General features: G+C 47.1%; 1 protein-coding gene and 1 non-coding gene across 2 annotated transcripts; one reads left to right on the top strand and one right to left on the bottom strand.

Annotated features, from left to right (window-relative positions):
- Nucleotides 1-135: 135 nt before the first annotated feature.
- LOC112443923 (U6 spliceosomal RNA) lies at nt 136-242 on the top strand. The gene has a single exon (XR_003032324.1). It is a non-coding gene; the product is annotated as a U6 spliceosomal RNA (small nuclear RNA).
- An 8243-nt stretch (nt 243-8485) lies between these two features.
- On the bottom strand, nt 8486-9894 carry NHLRC1 (NHL repeat containing E3 ubiquitin protein ligase 1). Its single transcript, XM_002697550.7, has one exon. It carries the CDS (start codon nt 9831-9833, stop codon nt 8649-8651), a length of 1185 nt encoding a protein of 394 aa, XP_002697596.1. The 5' UTR covers nt 9834-9894; the 3' UTR covers nt 8486-8648.
- Between the last annotated feature and the right edge of the window lie 5939 nt (nt 9895-15833).

The following is a 15833-nucleotide window of genomic DNA, read 5'->3' as shown; positions in this document are numbered from 1 at the left end:
GGCTGTGTGTGGGGGTGTGTGTGGGTGTGTGTGAGTGCGCCAGCTCAGTGGTGTCTGACTCTTTGCAACCCCAAGGACTGTAGCCTGCCAAGCTCCTCTGTCCATGGGGTTTCCCAGGCAAGAATACTGGGGCGGGTGCTCGCTTTGGCAGCACATACACTAAAACTGGAACAATGCAGAGAAGATTAGCATGGCCCCTGAGCAAGGATGACATGCAAATTCCTGAAGCATTCCATATCTTTTTTTAAAATAATAATACTGGAGTGGGTGGCCACTGCCTACTCCAGGTGATCTTTCCGACCCAGGGATTAAACCTGTGTCTTTTGCATCTTCTGCACTGGTAGGTGGATTCTTCACAATGGCATCACCTGGGAAGCCCTTTCTGTGATCCTACCAAACTTGAAAACCTTTGTATCACAGGAGCTCTGATAATCCAAAAAAAATCCTTTCAATGGGTAGCAGGTGATTCTCCTCCCACTCCTCAAAAAAAAATTAGACAGCGTAAGGACTTCCCTGGTGGTCCAGGGGTTAAGAGTCTGCACTTCAAAATGAAGTGGTTGGGGAACTAGGATCCCACATGCCACGTGGTGTGGCCAAACAAACAAAAGAGTCCAACAACATATTAGTAGTTTGACATCTCACTCAAAACTCAAAGGAGCCAATCATTTTCTTCTATTGTGAATCTCCGAGTATAGACTGAAAGCCAGCTTTGTGCTGCCTTGACATAAGGTGTAAAGCAAAGTCCTTATAATATGAATACATGATGTCTTCTAGGAGTCTGACCTTGGACACTCTTGAGGCTCCTTTAGATCGTAAGATGAAGCATCTTACGGACATACATAACATCTCACAGAAAAACCCGAATCAGCCTTTTGGCCAACCCAATATTTCCTAGGCTATGATGAGGACAAGATGAGTCTGTGTAAGAACTGAAGGCTGGTACCCAGTGTAAAGTCTCTTCATCCAATGAGAAGCCATTCATTCTTGGTACCATTTCCACTTGCTACTCTCTTATCCTCTGCCTCTGTCCCAGTAATGGTCCAAAAATACTCAACCTCATACACTCCCTGGTCTCTAACAGCATTAGGTAAGACAGAAAGTGTCACCGTGGGTCACAGCTAAGGATGGAGGCAAGGATGCCTACAGCAACTGAGTGAGAGCAAAGCTGGGGCCCAGATGTCATACCTGGGTTGGTACCACGGTGCTGAGGGTAAGAGCCAAGTCCAGGCTGCCCTTGGAGCCTAGATGGGAGCCAGTAGTGAGGCCTATGCCCTGGATGGCAGACCCCAGGCACCAGACAGGAAAACCTTTAACTGGAAGCCTCTCATACTGCTCCTGGGGGGCCGGGGGCCAACTTCACAGTGTGTCCACAGGAGAGCTGCAGGCAGGAGCCCTTCTCCCCACAAGGGAGACGGTAATGAGTTGACTTGGCTGGGAGAGAGAGCATGGAACCCAAGCAAAGGTCACATCCTGACGGGAAGCCTTTCATTGATGGTGTGCACACGAAGACATGGTGCTAGGCAGTATTCATAAATTATTTGGCATGTTTCATAACAAAGACAAGATCTTATAGACACACGCTCTGGCACCCCCTGCTGCTGCTGCTGCTAAGTCGCTTCAGTCATGTCTGACTCTGTGCGACCCCATAGATGACAGCCCATGAGGCTCCCCCATCCCTGGGATTCTCCAGGCAAGAACACTGGAGTGGCTTGCCATTTCCTTCTCCAATACATGAAAGGGAAAAGTGAAAGTGAAGTCGCTCAGTCGTGTCTGACCCTCAGCCACCCCCTGGACTGCAGCCTTCCAGGCTCCTCCGTCCATGGGATTTTCCAGCCAAGAGTACTGGAATGGGGTGCCAGGCACCCCTGGCCCCCTAAAATACTTTCGAACTCAGTTGTGAAATATCCCATCAAATCAACCCTCAATAACTGGAGAAGTTTTTCTCATATTCTGACCAAGTGCTGGGTGCCTGGAGCCAAAACTCTTCTAATGTTTCACGTTTCTCCATCATGGTTCTTTGAAAGCAGTCCCTGTTTCTGGCCTCTTTTGACATACAGTTTACAATTCATGAAAAATAGCTGCAGGTGAAAAGCTGCAGTGTCTTTCTCTTGAATATTTTGCCTCTGACCGTTACTGCACAGGAGGGATGTCCCCTGAGTGGCTGAAGCTGGGGGAGGGGAGGACTTGAGTAATCAGTGCCAAGAGCCCAGCAAGATCCTGATTTAGCAACAAAGCAGGTGCCAAGCATCGAGAGGTGTCAAGACCACAGGAAACAGGAGGAGTCTTCCAGCAGCAGGCGTCTCTGTATCAGGGAAGTCCGTGTTATGTACACGTGACTCCTCCTCCCATAAAATCTGTCACCGCCGCAATGATGGGAAAGGACTAATGTGGGAGAGGATTATAAAATGTTTCACTGTGGGGAGGATTTCATTGTAACAACAAATGAGCTTTGTCCAAAGAGGGCACTTTTGATCTTTTTAGAATACACTTACTACTGTGGTGTTTAGCTAAATATAAAAATATCAAAAAATACCCCGAAATGCTCAAAAACTCAGCTGAGCATCACTGACCATCAGCTGTCATCCTGCTGACAGGCTACAGTGACAGAAAAATAGATCCTAACGTCGGGACCACAAAGAATCAATACTTAAAGACAAATGTTTACTTTTAGTTTTTTAGTTTGTTTTGGATGAAGTGTCCAGCATTGATGACATCAATCAGTCTGGAATTCTAGGGTGATGTCATCTCTTCCAATATCTGTTCGGTTCTGGCTACTGGGCCCTTCTCCCCCCAGCCCCATCCCCCCAGCATGTGCTTTCCAGAGCACTCACCATCCTATGCCGTATTCTTCTGATTAGCTTGTCCATCTCCACACCCGACCCCCAACCATCCGTGCCTGGGAACCTTCACATCCTCACAGCTTTGCACCTTGCTCAACACAAAATGAGCACACAGGAAATAGTCAGTGACAAAATGCTTGCCAAAAAAAAAAAAAATTCAAAGAAATTTAAAAGGTTTTTAAAATTCCTGTTCCAGTATGATTGAGTAAGCTCCAACTGGCCCATCTTTCTACAGAAAACCACCATAAACTCTGAATGTACACACATCAAGAAATGTCTTGCGCCACTAGGTTTCACTGGTGAACTCTATCAAACATTTAAGAAGAAATGGCAACACTGTCATACAAGTTCTTTCAGGAAATAAAGCTGGAAGGAACATTTCCCAACTCATTTTATGAGGCCAGCACCACCCGAACAGTAAAACCTGACAAAGACATAACTCTCCCCTCTTCCCCAACACCCTTATGAATTAGTAGATTTTGCCTATAATCAGAATGCATTTGAATATCCTGTGTTCAACTTGTACAGATAGTGCTGCTAGCAAATTTAACAAATTCATATAATGTATTTCGTACTGACTGGTCAGAGAAGAAAAGTTACTAATTTTGAGATTTACATTTTAGTGTCCACCAGAGGGGACTGGTATAATTTTGTGGAAATTAACTCCAAAATGTAATGGAATTGGCCTTCCTGTATCATCACTTTTACTCCGTCCAGATTTATCCATCAGCGGCTTGAAAATGGAAATAGATTACACAGCACAGGGAACCACACTCGATATTTGATAATAACCTATAAGGGAAAAGAATCTAAAAAAGATGTGTGTATAAGTGATTCACTTTGGTGTATATCTGAAACAAAAACAATAGTGTAAACCAACTCTGGTGGTGGTTTAGTCACCAAGTCGTGTCTGATTCTTGTGACCCCATGGACTGTGGCCCGGCAGGCTCCTGTGTCCACAGGATTCTCCATGCAAGAATACTGGATTGGGTTGCCATTTCCTTCTCCAGGGGATCTTCCTGACCCAGGAATTGAACCCTGGTCTCCTGCATTGCAGGTAGATTCTTTACCGACTGAGCCAAGAGGGAAGCCCATGAAACTAACTACACTTCAATTAAAAAAAAAAAAAAAAGGCAACCCTGCCACCTCTAACTGGATCTAAAAGAATCTAACTGGATCTCCTTGTCCCTTTTGAGAAAAGCTGTTCATCTGAGGCCAAGTCACAGGCTAGCTTCCTGATCTAATTGAATATATTTGGCGGGACACTGATAGACAGGTTGCTCTTCCTATTGGTGGGCTGCTGCTGCTCCTGCTAATTCGCTTCAGTTGTGTCCGACTCTGTGCCACCCCATAGATGGCAGCCCTCCCCATCCCTGGGATTCCCCAGGCAAGAACACTGGAGTGGGTTGCCATTTCCTTCTCCAATGCATGAAACTGAAAAGTGAAGTCGCTCAGTCATGTCCGACTCTTAGCAACCTCATGGACTGCAGCCCACCAGGCTCCTTGGTCCATGGGATTTTCCAGGCAAGAGTACTGGAGTGGGGTGCCATTGCCTTCTCCCTATTGGTGGGCACTCCTATCCAATTAGGAAACATGGTGGCTGAGGGCTAGCTCATCAGCAGGGCCTGTGGGGGAGGGGAGTAGGTTTTCCTTAGAAGGGGCGGTGTGCGCGGACACAGTCGTGTCCGACTCTTAGCGACCCCATGGACTGCAGCCCTGCATGGGATTTTCCAGGCAAGAGTACTGGAGTGGGTGCCATTGCCTTCTCCAATGCATGAAAGTGAAAAGTGAAAGTGTGGTCGCTCAGTTGTGTCCGACTCTTCGTGACCCCATGGACTGCAGCCCTGCATGGGATTCTCCAGGCAAGAGGACTGGAGTGGGTGCCATTGCCTTCTCCGAGAAGCCCTGGAGCGGGTCGCTATTAGTGGAGCGCTAGCCACCAGCCTACATCTCGTCTCTCCGTAGTGGTGGAGGATGGTTAAATTGCCATCATCAGTGGGTCTTCCCCATTTTTCTGAGGTATATGGAATACTTCCTCAAAAGGCACACAATTCACTTTCAGTGAGGTCTTCACCCGACTCACCAGGGAAGGTCTGGATGAGGCACAAACAAGTTGTGATGCTTTGCGTCCGGGATCCAGAGTGTGTCTAAGTAGAGGGAAGAGGTATGACTCTGAACCACAGTCCTTAGGAAACGCCAAGGAAGAAGACTGTGAAAATCAAGTCCAGAGGGCAGAACAAGGCCAAAACCAGGGACAAACCAAGGCCAAACCAAGGCCAAAAACCAGAGACAGTCCAAGCCTCAGGAATTGGGCAAAACAAGAACAAACGGAGGGTGACGTGAGTGTGGCTGACGGGGCCTCTGCTTGCTTTTATGGACACACCAGGTGGAGAGCCATGGTGGCTAGTGCTGGCATAAAGGCACCTGATTGAGGGGGATTTTCAGGAAAAGCCCATTCCTTTTCCTTCTCCAGTTATTTGTGGTTGAGTTCTTTTGTCTCTGACCTCTGGAGAGTCATTCCAACTCTCCTCCATCACCTGGGAACCTCTTATTTTATTGTTTTTTTAAAAAATTTTATTGATTTTTATTGCAGTGTAGTTGCTCTACAAGGCTGTGTTAGTCTCTGCTGTACAGCAAAGGGGATCAGCTACTGTTCCATGTATCCCCCTCTTTGTATTTCCTTCTCATTTAGGTCACCAGGGAGCATTGAGGAGAGTTCTCTGTGCTACATAGCAGGTTCTCATTAGTTATCTACTTTATACACGGTGTCAATAGTATATATAGTCAATCCAATCCCCCAGTTCATCCCACCCTCTCCTTTCCCCCTTGGTAGCCATACATTTGTTCTCTATGCCTGTGTCTCTATTTTTGCTTTGCAGGTAAGATCATCTGTACCATTTCTCTCGATTCCACGTATGTGCGTTAATATCCAGTGTTGGTTTTTCTCTTTGTGACTTCTCTCTGTATGACAGACTCTAGGTCCATCCAGGTCGCTGCAAAAGACACAGTTTTGAGGGACCTCTTTCTTTGTGCTGCGATGATTTCCTTTGGCCCACCTCAGACTCTCCAGTTCCTCTAACAATCTGGTGGTGTTCAGCAGGGTGCGGCTTGAGTGCTTTAACCAGCTTGCTTTAAAGAGCACGGCCCAGAAGGTGAACTTAGCATCTCCGTTACAGGTTACTGAACCTATCCCCTCAGCATGTGCATGCCTGTGGATCAGAAACAGCAAAATTGGTGTCTTTGGAAACCCTGCTGTCTATCTGCAGCCTGATCATCTACCAAGTAAAGGTAGCCGTTAACTAGATCACTTGTGATCACCTCTCTGAATCGCTCCCACGTCATCTTGGGAGCTCACACACCATTCTTCCAGCTAGGTAATCCACATGGTAATAAGAGATCTCTCCATACATGCTGCATATATTCCACACCTGGCCTGAAAAGACACACTCAGTTCTAGAGGCAAACATGATACCACTGATGATTTCAAATAAGAGAAGGTCTCTTGATTGGCTCAAGGACCCCAAGGCCTTAAAATGTCATTGTTCCCAAGGAAAACATTTGTAACATCAATCCACGGTTGCCCTATTCACAAATGACCAAGTATGAACCTCTATCTCCATCTAAGACAACTTTTCTTGTTATACAACTCAGAATTCCTATGATGTCACTGACCTGAGGGTGATTTATAAGGATAGGGTGTCGGTGGGGAAGGTGGGGGCTCTATTTGGGATGATGCATTTACATGATCCCTATTTGGGATGATGCATTTACAAATGGTGGTTGGTCCATGATGCCTGAAATCGTATCAGAGCTACATGATGGGAGCATTGAAGCAAAATGGGCTTCTGTAGACTGGTACGGGAGCCTAGCTCTCTCTTTTAGCTTCAAAGAACAAACTACAATCTTTTTCATAATTTGGGGGCTGTGTCTAGAATGTACATTATATCTATGAAAATGCTTTGTAAATTAGAATCCTATTGTTGATAAAGCATCAGCTATTACCTAAAGCAAACCCTCACCTTTCAAAACCACTATTTCTTCCCCGAGGAAAAAGTTTTGCTACTGCTTCTGAGGTGCTGGCTATTTGGTATTTTTCCAACAGCCCTTAACTCTGAAATGTTATACCAGCTAGACATACAGCTTATAGAGAAGCAGCTACTTCACCCGAAATCTCCACCTATTCACTTAATCAATGCAACCTTATAGCAGGCATCATCTTGGTCAAGCCATCATGTCAATTCAAGAAGTAGTTAAAGTGTCTGAAAGTGAAAAGTGGAAGTGTTAGTCACCAAGTCATGTCTAACTCTTTGCAACCCCACAGACTGTAGCCCAACAGGCTCCTAGATCCATAGGATTTCCCAGGTAAGGATACTGGAGTGGGTTGCCATTCCCTTCTCCAGGGGATCTTCCTGACCCAGGGATCAAACCCCTATCTCCTGCATTGCAGGCAGATTCTTTATTGTCTGAGCCACGAGGGATTTGCCAGTGGTTAAATGCCAACTCAGGATCAAAGGAATTATTTATTGAGTGCCTGGTGTTTGCAACATATGGGACAGATTTAAATAGAGAAAAACCCCATCACAAAAGTTCTTCAGATTACCACTGATCATAAAGAGGCAAGCAAAATCATTTCTGCCATGAACTGCCTGTGGTGACTTATCTCTATATTACACTAACAAGAAATATCATCCAGCCCTCTAACACAAGTACATGTGTAGAGCATTCCACAGGAGTTCAGAACTTACACTGACATAAGTCTTTCTCCTGGACTTCCGTCCCAGTCCAGAGGCTAAGACTCTGTGCTCCCAGTACAGGGAGCACGGGTTCGATCCCTAGCCAAGGAACTAAGATCCCTCATGCTACAAGGAGGAAAAAAAAAAATCTTTTCAACAAATAGTGCTGGAATAATTGGATACCCTCATATCAAAAAAAAAAATAAATAAATAAACCTCAACCCATACTTCATGTTGTAGACAGGAATCAACTCAAAATGGGACACCCAAAAATTAACAACTTGTAGAAGAAAACATAAGAAAAAAAAAATCTTAGTTATCTTGATTAAGTAAAGATTTCTTAGAACACACACAAAAAAACAAAAACACAAACCTTTCTCAACCAACCAAGTAGTATTTCATAAGTGCCTATAGCAGAGCAGTTACAGGTACTAAGAGAAGTGTTGACCTTTTGAATAAGCAAAGTTGATTGCTTTTGTTTTTCAAGTAACTCAAGATCCACAGTAACTTCATCTAAAGAGCCATCAAAGGAATTGTATGTTGAACTAAACTGACATCCACCACAAAATCCTTTTTCTCTTGAACTCTATGAAGTCTCCTTTCTCTGTGCCTCTAAGACAATAGCTACTTGTAAATAGAGTACATGTAGCAACAATATACACTCATATATATTTTTCCACATCTGTTGTCTTATTTAAGAGCAAGGCGTTTTGGAGTCAGAATTGAGTTCCATTTGTGACTGTCAGAGTAAGTAAATGTGACCTTGGATAAATCTCTTTAGCTCTCTGGGTCTTAGTTTTCTCATCCTTAAAATGAGATACGTAATAGAAATTACCACTGGGCCGTTGAAAGGATTAAAGGGGCTAATATTCACAAATTTCTTGGCACTAGGAGTACATAATCCATCAATGGTAGATTTCATTATTATTCTTTAATAATGGCCCCCACCTTTGTTAAGTCTACCAGGCAGTTACAGTCATCTCTATTGAACAGATGATTAAGTCATTGATTCAGGGCTCAACAGGGGCAGCTCCAGGGCTTCTGGAGCAGGTCCCAGGACCCCCACCACACCCCATCACCCCCAGTCAACCTTGTAGACTTTTACAGAATGGGCCGCGCTGTCCAGCACAAGAAGAGAACTCTCCTTGGTGAAGGTCAGCGCCACGGGATGCGAAAGACCGTGGGTGATGATGGGCTTCAGCACTGGAAACTCCTCCGGTTTGCCTAGACAGAGGACAGCCGGACTGGAAGTATCGGCAACCACCACGTTGCCCTGGTGATCGAAGGCCACGGCGGAGGCGGTGATCTTGGAAGGGAAAAAGAGGCTCAGCCCGAAGGAGTCCACCTGTCCGATGAGCTGCATGCTCGCGCTAAACACCTTCACCGTGGTGCTGCTGCAGGCGCCGGGCCCCAGCGGGTGCTCAAGGACCGCGATGGCCCCGGTGAGCCAGGACACCGCCACCCCCCGCGGGTGACGCAGGTGAGCCTGCAACCGTTCAGTCCTCCGGAGGACCCCTTCGGGAAAGTCGACCTCCAGGAGGTGCAGGGACCCCGCCTCCGCGTCCGTGACCAAGACCCCATTCTGCGGGGTGGTCTCCACACCCCACGGCAAGCAGAAGTGGCCTCCCAAGACGAGTTTGATCTGGCCGAAAAAGTCAAATACTTTGAGGGAGCGGTCGCCGGCGTCGGTGACGACCACATGGCAGTCGTTGGTGACCGTGACGTCAACCGGGTACCGAAGGTCCTGGGCAGCGTCCCCCTTCTCTCCAAACTGATGCGCGCAGCCTCCCCCGGAGTCGAAGACCTTGACTCGCCTCTTGCCGTCGTGCACCACCACGACCCGCCCCGTCTTGGGACACAGAGCCAGCCCGGTGGGGTTGACCAGGGTCCCCCAGCCGCCGAAGGCGTGCTGGCAGGTGAGGACCCCCGGGGCGGAGGGGGCGGCGCGCGGGGCAGCCGGGCCGGGCCGCAGCGCGGAGCCCAGGAGCTCCAGGAAGTGGAGCACTGGCAGGCAGTCGCTGGTGTCGCAGCCCCGGCAGGCCCGCCGGCAGAAGGGGCACTCGAGGGCCAGCGTCCGCGGGTGCGCCAGGGCGGCCACGCAGGCCAGGCAGACCACGTGGCCGCAGGACAGGTTGCGTGGGCGCCGCTGCTGGCGGTGGCCGAACCGCTCGAAGCACACCTTGCACTCAAGCAGGCTGGTCTCGGCCTCGCGCAGCAGCTCCCGCAGCGCCGGCCCGCTCCCAGCGGCCTCGGCCCCCATCGCGCGGCCCCCGCCCCGCACGCTCCGGCCGCGCCGTCTGCCCGCCGAGCTGGACGCCGCGCCGGCGCGGCCTGGGGTCACGGTCACGGGGCGGGGCCGCTGGGCCTGACGTCCACTTTGTCCGGCCGCTCAGCCGAGAGGTGCCGCCCCCTTGTGGGCGCGCGCCGCACTGTATCCGGAGAGGCGCACAGTGGATTTTAACAAGTTCTAATCAGAGAGTCGGAGAAGGCAATGGCACCCCACTCCAGTACTGTTGCCCGGAAAATCCCATGGATGGAGGATCCTGGTAGGCTGCAGTCCATGGGGTCGCTAAGAATCAGACACGACTGAGCGACTTCACTTTCACTTTCCTCTTTCATGCATTGGAGAAGGAAATGGCAACCCACTCCAGTACTCTTGCCTGAAGAATCCCATGGACGGAGAAGCCTGGTGGCTGCAGTCCATGGGGTCGCACAGAGTCGGACACGACTGAAGCGACTTAGCAGTTGCAGCAATTACAGAGTCGGACACGACTGAAGTGACTTAGCAGAATCCACAGAATAGACTGCGTGCTGCAGTCCATGGGATCGCAAAGAGTCGGACACAACTCAGGGACTGAACTGAACTGAACTGATCCACAGAATATTCATTGGAAGGACTGATGCTTAAGCTGAAACTCCAATACTTTGGCCACCTGATGCGAAGAACCGACTCATTGGAAAAGACCCTGATGCTGGGAAAGATGGAAGGTGGGAAGAGAGGGGGATGACAGAGGATGAGATGGTTGGATGGCATCACTAACTCAATGGACATGAGTTTGAGTAGGCTCTGGGAATTGGTGATGGACAGGGAAGCCTGACATGTTGCAGTCCATGGGGTTGCAAAGAGTGGGACATGACTGAGAGACTGAACTGAAATTGATCCACAGCCTAGACAGCGTATTAAAAAGCAGAGACATTCCTTTGCCAACAAAGGTCCATATAGTCAAAGCTATGGCTTTTCCAGTAGTCATGTATGGATAGATGTGAGAGTTGGGCCATAAAGAAGGCTGAGCACCAAAGAATTGATGCTTTTGAACAGTGGTGTTGGAGAAGACTCTTGAGAGTCCCTTGGACTGCAAGGAGATCCAACCAGCCCATCCTAAAGGAGATCAGTCCTGAATATTCATTGGAAGGACTGATGCTGAAGCTGAAACTCCAATACTTGGGCCACCTGACGTGAAGAACCGACGCATTGGAAAAGACCCTGATGCTGGGAAAGATTGAAGGCGGGAAGAGAAGGGGACAACAGAGGATGAGATGGTTGGATGGCATTACAGACTCAATGGACATGAGTTTGAGTAGGCTCTGGGAGTTAATGATGGACAGGGAAACCTGGCGTGCTGCATTCCGTGGGGTCGCAAAGAGTCAGATAAGACTGAGTGACTGAACAACAACAATCCACAGCACGCAGTCAGACCTGCAATCGTCACACCAGTCATGGATGGAGCGCCTTCCCTTTACACTTGAGGACACCTATTGAGGACAAGCAGGCTGCTCCCGGGTACCCAGCAAAGCGCCCTCCGATTTCCCGTCAGCAGTGCTGGATGCTAGGGGCTGGGGCTGGCCAGGTGTGAAACCTAGTCTCAGAGCTCATGATACTTATGATCTATTGGGAAAACACAGGTGCATGAAGGAAATTAAAACCCAAGTAGATAAGGCAGGTGCACGCGTTTTCTTTTGGACCTTCTATAATTCTCATAGTAAGTTGTTGTTTTTGTTGTTTAGTCACTAAATCATGTCCGACTCTTTTGCGACCCCATGGACTGTAGCCTGCCAGGCTCCTCTGTCCATGGGTTTTCTCAGGCAAGAATATTAGAGTGGGCTGCCATTTCCTTCTCCCAGGGATCTTCTCAATCCAGAAATCGAACCTGTGACACTTACATTGGCAGGTGGATTCTTTACTACTGAGCCACCAGGGAAGCCCTCTCATAGTAAAGTAGATGCTCAATGAACACTTGAAAAATGAATTTATGTAAGACATCACTTTGCCAACAAAGGTCCCAATAGTCAAAGCTATGGTTTTTCCAGTAGTCATGTATGATGTGAGAATTGGACCATAAAGAAGGCTGAGCACCGAAAAATTGATGCTTTTGAACTGTGGTGCTGGAGAAGACTCTTTAGAGTCCCTTGGACAGTAAGGAGATCAAACCAGTCAATCCTAAAGGAAATCAGTCCTGAATATTCATTGGAAAGACTGATGCTGCAGCTCCAATACTTTGGCCATCTGATGCAAAGAGCAGACTCACTGGAAAAGACCCTGATGCTGGGAAAGATTGAAGACAGGAGGAGAAGGGGGAAACACAGGATGAGATGGTTGGATGGCATCACCAACTTAATGGACATGAATTTGAGCAAACTCAGGGAGATAGTAGTGAAGGACAGGGAAGCCTGGCGTGCGGCAGTCCATGGGGTCGCAAAGAGTTGGACATGACTGAGCGACTGAACAACAATAGCAATGTGAATGAAGGAATGTCATAGGACAATACATGAAATACACAGGTGAATTTGTGTTAGAGGCAAGGACCATGGCTGGAAATGTGTTCCAGAGAAATGAATATGAAATTAGAAAGTTGATAGTTAATAATCAGCTTACTGCATGCTCACCCTCTTTTAAGTGTTTTGCACAGGTTATCTTATTTAAACCACATGACAGTCCTTACAAGATGTGATATTTTCATCACCCTGTTTCTGCCATAGTGGTTGCAGAGGTTAACTTTCTTGCCCAGGGTCACGGGGCTAGGAAGCGACCAGGCTGGGCTTTGAAGCCAGGCAGTTTTCAGAGCCCACGGTCTTAACTATCCCAGTCATTTTCAATGTTGGTTGCACATGGTAAATACCTGGGTCTCATCCTCCAACGAGTAATTTGTCCAGGGTGTGGTCTGGCAGCTGGGATGTTTTATTCGGTTGCACTGGGTCTTAGTTGTGGCCTGTGGGATCTAGTTCCCCCACCAGGGATCGAGCCCAGTCCCCCTGCACTGGGAGTGTGGAGTCTCAGCCACTGGTCCACCAGGGAAGTCCTTGGGCAGCTAGGATTTTTTTAAAGTTCCCTTCGAGCTTATCAGGTACAGCCAAGTTTGAGAACCAGTGATACAAAAGTCCCTCAAATGACATCAAGTTAAATTCTTTCAACTTCAATCAATATGGAAAACATAGAGAATATACAATATGTTTTAAAAAAATCTTCAAACAGGAGGTAACACAGTCTCTCAGGAATCATTGTGGAACTACAAGCAATCACTTTCAGGAATTCTCCCCTCAATGTCTGCATGAACATTGTCTTTGGCAAAATTACTTATCAGATCATTTTTCCTCATTTAGAGATAATTACCACCATCATTCACCCTCTTATTTGCTAGACTTTTGAGAAAACAGGAAATCTTTATCCCATTAAATCCCCTGGAGGAAGATTTAATGTAAGATAAGAAAGAACATTTTCCTACCGAGTGTTACAAGATTCAAAGATGATCTGTGTATTGGGACATAGTAATCAACTTAATATTATAATTTCAGACTATAATACATTGTCATTCCAAATAGAAATTGCTTTCTGCAGTGATCCTTAAGAAAAAACATTCAGGAAACCTAAATTTCCCCCTAAAAGTGGAATGTTTTTAGAATTAATGTTGTCTAATAGAAATATAATAAGAGCCACGTATATAATATTAAATTTTCCAGTAGCCACATTTTAAAAAGGAAAAGAAGCTAGTGAAATGAGCTTAATCGGATATGCATATTTTATTTAATCCAAAATATCCAAAATGCTATCTTTATGACACATAATCACTGTAAAAATTAGTGAGATATTTTACACTCTCTGTTTTATTAGCACTAGTCCAGTGTGTATTTTAAATTTATAGCACATCCTTTTTCAGCTCAGTAACCCCATGCAGCGAGTGATTACGGCCGGGGAACAGTTAGACCTCTAGTTAAGAGATGTAGACCAAGTCTCTGGTGTATTACCTTCTCAAGATGTTTTCCAGACGGATTTCGTGGATGTTTGATGTGCCTTTAACTTGTCTCTGCTCCCACATTGTTTTAGAACGAATCCAAAGACCACCACCCCAAGCCCTGCCACTCAATGTGACTGACGGAGCCTCTATCCTACGAGCAACTGCGCTTGGGGAAGAGCCTGGCTTCTTCTTGATCCTGTGCTGCCCTCGCGTGGCAACAGGCGGCACTGCGCCAAGAGGTTGGAGGTGTTCAGCAAGGTAAACCAGACGAACCTGCAAGAAATCCGCCTTCTTTAAGAATGGTCACAATAATCGGTCTGTCACTTGTCCTAGTAGACAGCACAGTGGTTCAGGAAAGCCCCTTGGCACATACACACACAATCGACTCTAACCATTTGCTGTCAACACTCTAATCGGTAAATATGGAAATTTAACTTTGTGGAATTTGATCCGGAGCTGAGGCCTTCTCAGTGACACAAAGCTTCAGAACTAAAAACGTGTAGGTTTGCAGCCTTTCACAGCTGGGATACTGCTCCAGCGTCCCTGTCCACCCAACCGCCTCCCACCCCCCAGCCACTTGTCCTTTTTCTCCTTTACCAAGTGTATGGAGTCCAATTTTCCTTTCTATCTAATCTTAAAATTGTTATCTTCAACCCTTCTTTCTTTTTCTGAAGAGAGAAGAAGTTCCAGAAGACCAATGCCTAGTGCTTGCCTGTGTACACAGAGGGAGACCAACACGTTATTTTTTATTTAATTTTATTTTTTTGGCCTCACCGTGTGGCATGTGGAACTTCCCCCACCAGGGATGGAACCTTTGCACCCCGGCAGTGGAAATGCGGAATCTTAACCACAGGCCCACCAGGGAAGTTCTCAGTTGAGTCGCTCAGTCGCGTCCAACTGTGACCCCGTGCATTGCAGCATGCTTGGCTTCCCTGTCCATCACCAGCTCCTGGAGCTTGCTCATACTCATGTCCATCCAGTCGCTGATGCCATCCAACCATCTCATCCTCTGTCGTCCCCTTCTCCTCCTGCCTTCAATCTTTCCCAGCATCAGGGTCTTTTCCAATGAGTCAGTTCTTCGCGTCAGGTGGCCAAAGTATTGGAGCTTCAGCTTCAGCATCAGTCCTTCCAATGAATTTTCAGGGTTGATTTCTTTTAGGATTGACTGGTTGGATCTCCTTGCAATCCAAGGGACTCTCAAGAGTCTTCACCACAGTTCAAAAGCATCAATTTTTCAGTGCTCAGACTTCTTTATGGTCCAACTCTCACATTCATTCATGACGACTGGAAAAACCATAGCTTTGACTAGCTTTGTTGGCAAAGTAATGTCTCTGCTTTTTAATATACTGTCTAGGTTGATCATAGCTTTTCTTCCAACACATGTTTTTTAAATGGATGAACTAATGAACACTTAAAAGGATGCAACATACAGGCAGCAAACCCCAATGTTAAAACTTTTCTTTGATGGTTCTCTAGTATTTATAGGAAGCACTGTTAGGAAAATAGCATTTATCTAGGAATCATGCTAAGCACTTGCTTATCTCTAAAGTCCATGTTGAAAGGTTTCTCAAGTACCTTATAGAGTATAATCCTGGTCACATATAAACACATGATGATTAATAAAAGAAATTCCTTGAGCCTAACTCTGAGTTTCCTAAGAAGAATCTTTCCTCCTCTGTGGTGAAGTGTCCATGGATTTCCTCTGTACTTTCCTCCAATACTCCTCCCTTAAAGGACCCAGGAATAGCACAACCATCTCTTCCTGCTTCCCCCTAGAAGGAGCCCCACAGGGGACAGAGTTTGAAGAACGGGTCTTGTGGTCAGTGGCTGACTGCTGTGCAAAGCACCAGGCGGAAGAGGAGGGGAAATGGAGACCCAGCTCAAGCGGTGACAGCAGAGAGGGGGTGCAGGGCGACAGGCCGTGGAGTCTGGGGATGGAGTCAGCGCTCAAGCAGGCGGGCTGCTGGTTTTGCAAGCCTGGGAAGACACACCACACACATGCAGTTGAGAAGGAATCCCAGAACGAGTCC

The sequence above is a fragment of the Bos taurus genome, chromosome 23, assembly GCF_002263795.3.
Source record: "Bos taurus isolate L1 Dominette 01449 registration number 42190680 breed Hereford chromosome 23, ARS-UCD2.0, whole genome shotgun sequence".
NCBI lineage: Eukaryota > Metazoa > Chordata > Mammalia > Artiodactyla > Bovidae > Bos > Bos taurus.
The sequence above is the reverse complement of the archived record's forward strand: the minus strand, read 5'-3'. Positions and strand labels throughout refer to the sequence as shown.

What these genes read in the sequence shown, in the direction of transcription:
- NHLRC1 (XM_002697550.7), bottom strand. Translation starts at nt 9,833, where the DNA reads ATGGGGGCCGAGGCCGCTGGGAGCGGGCCGGCGCTGCGGGAGCTGCTG.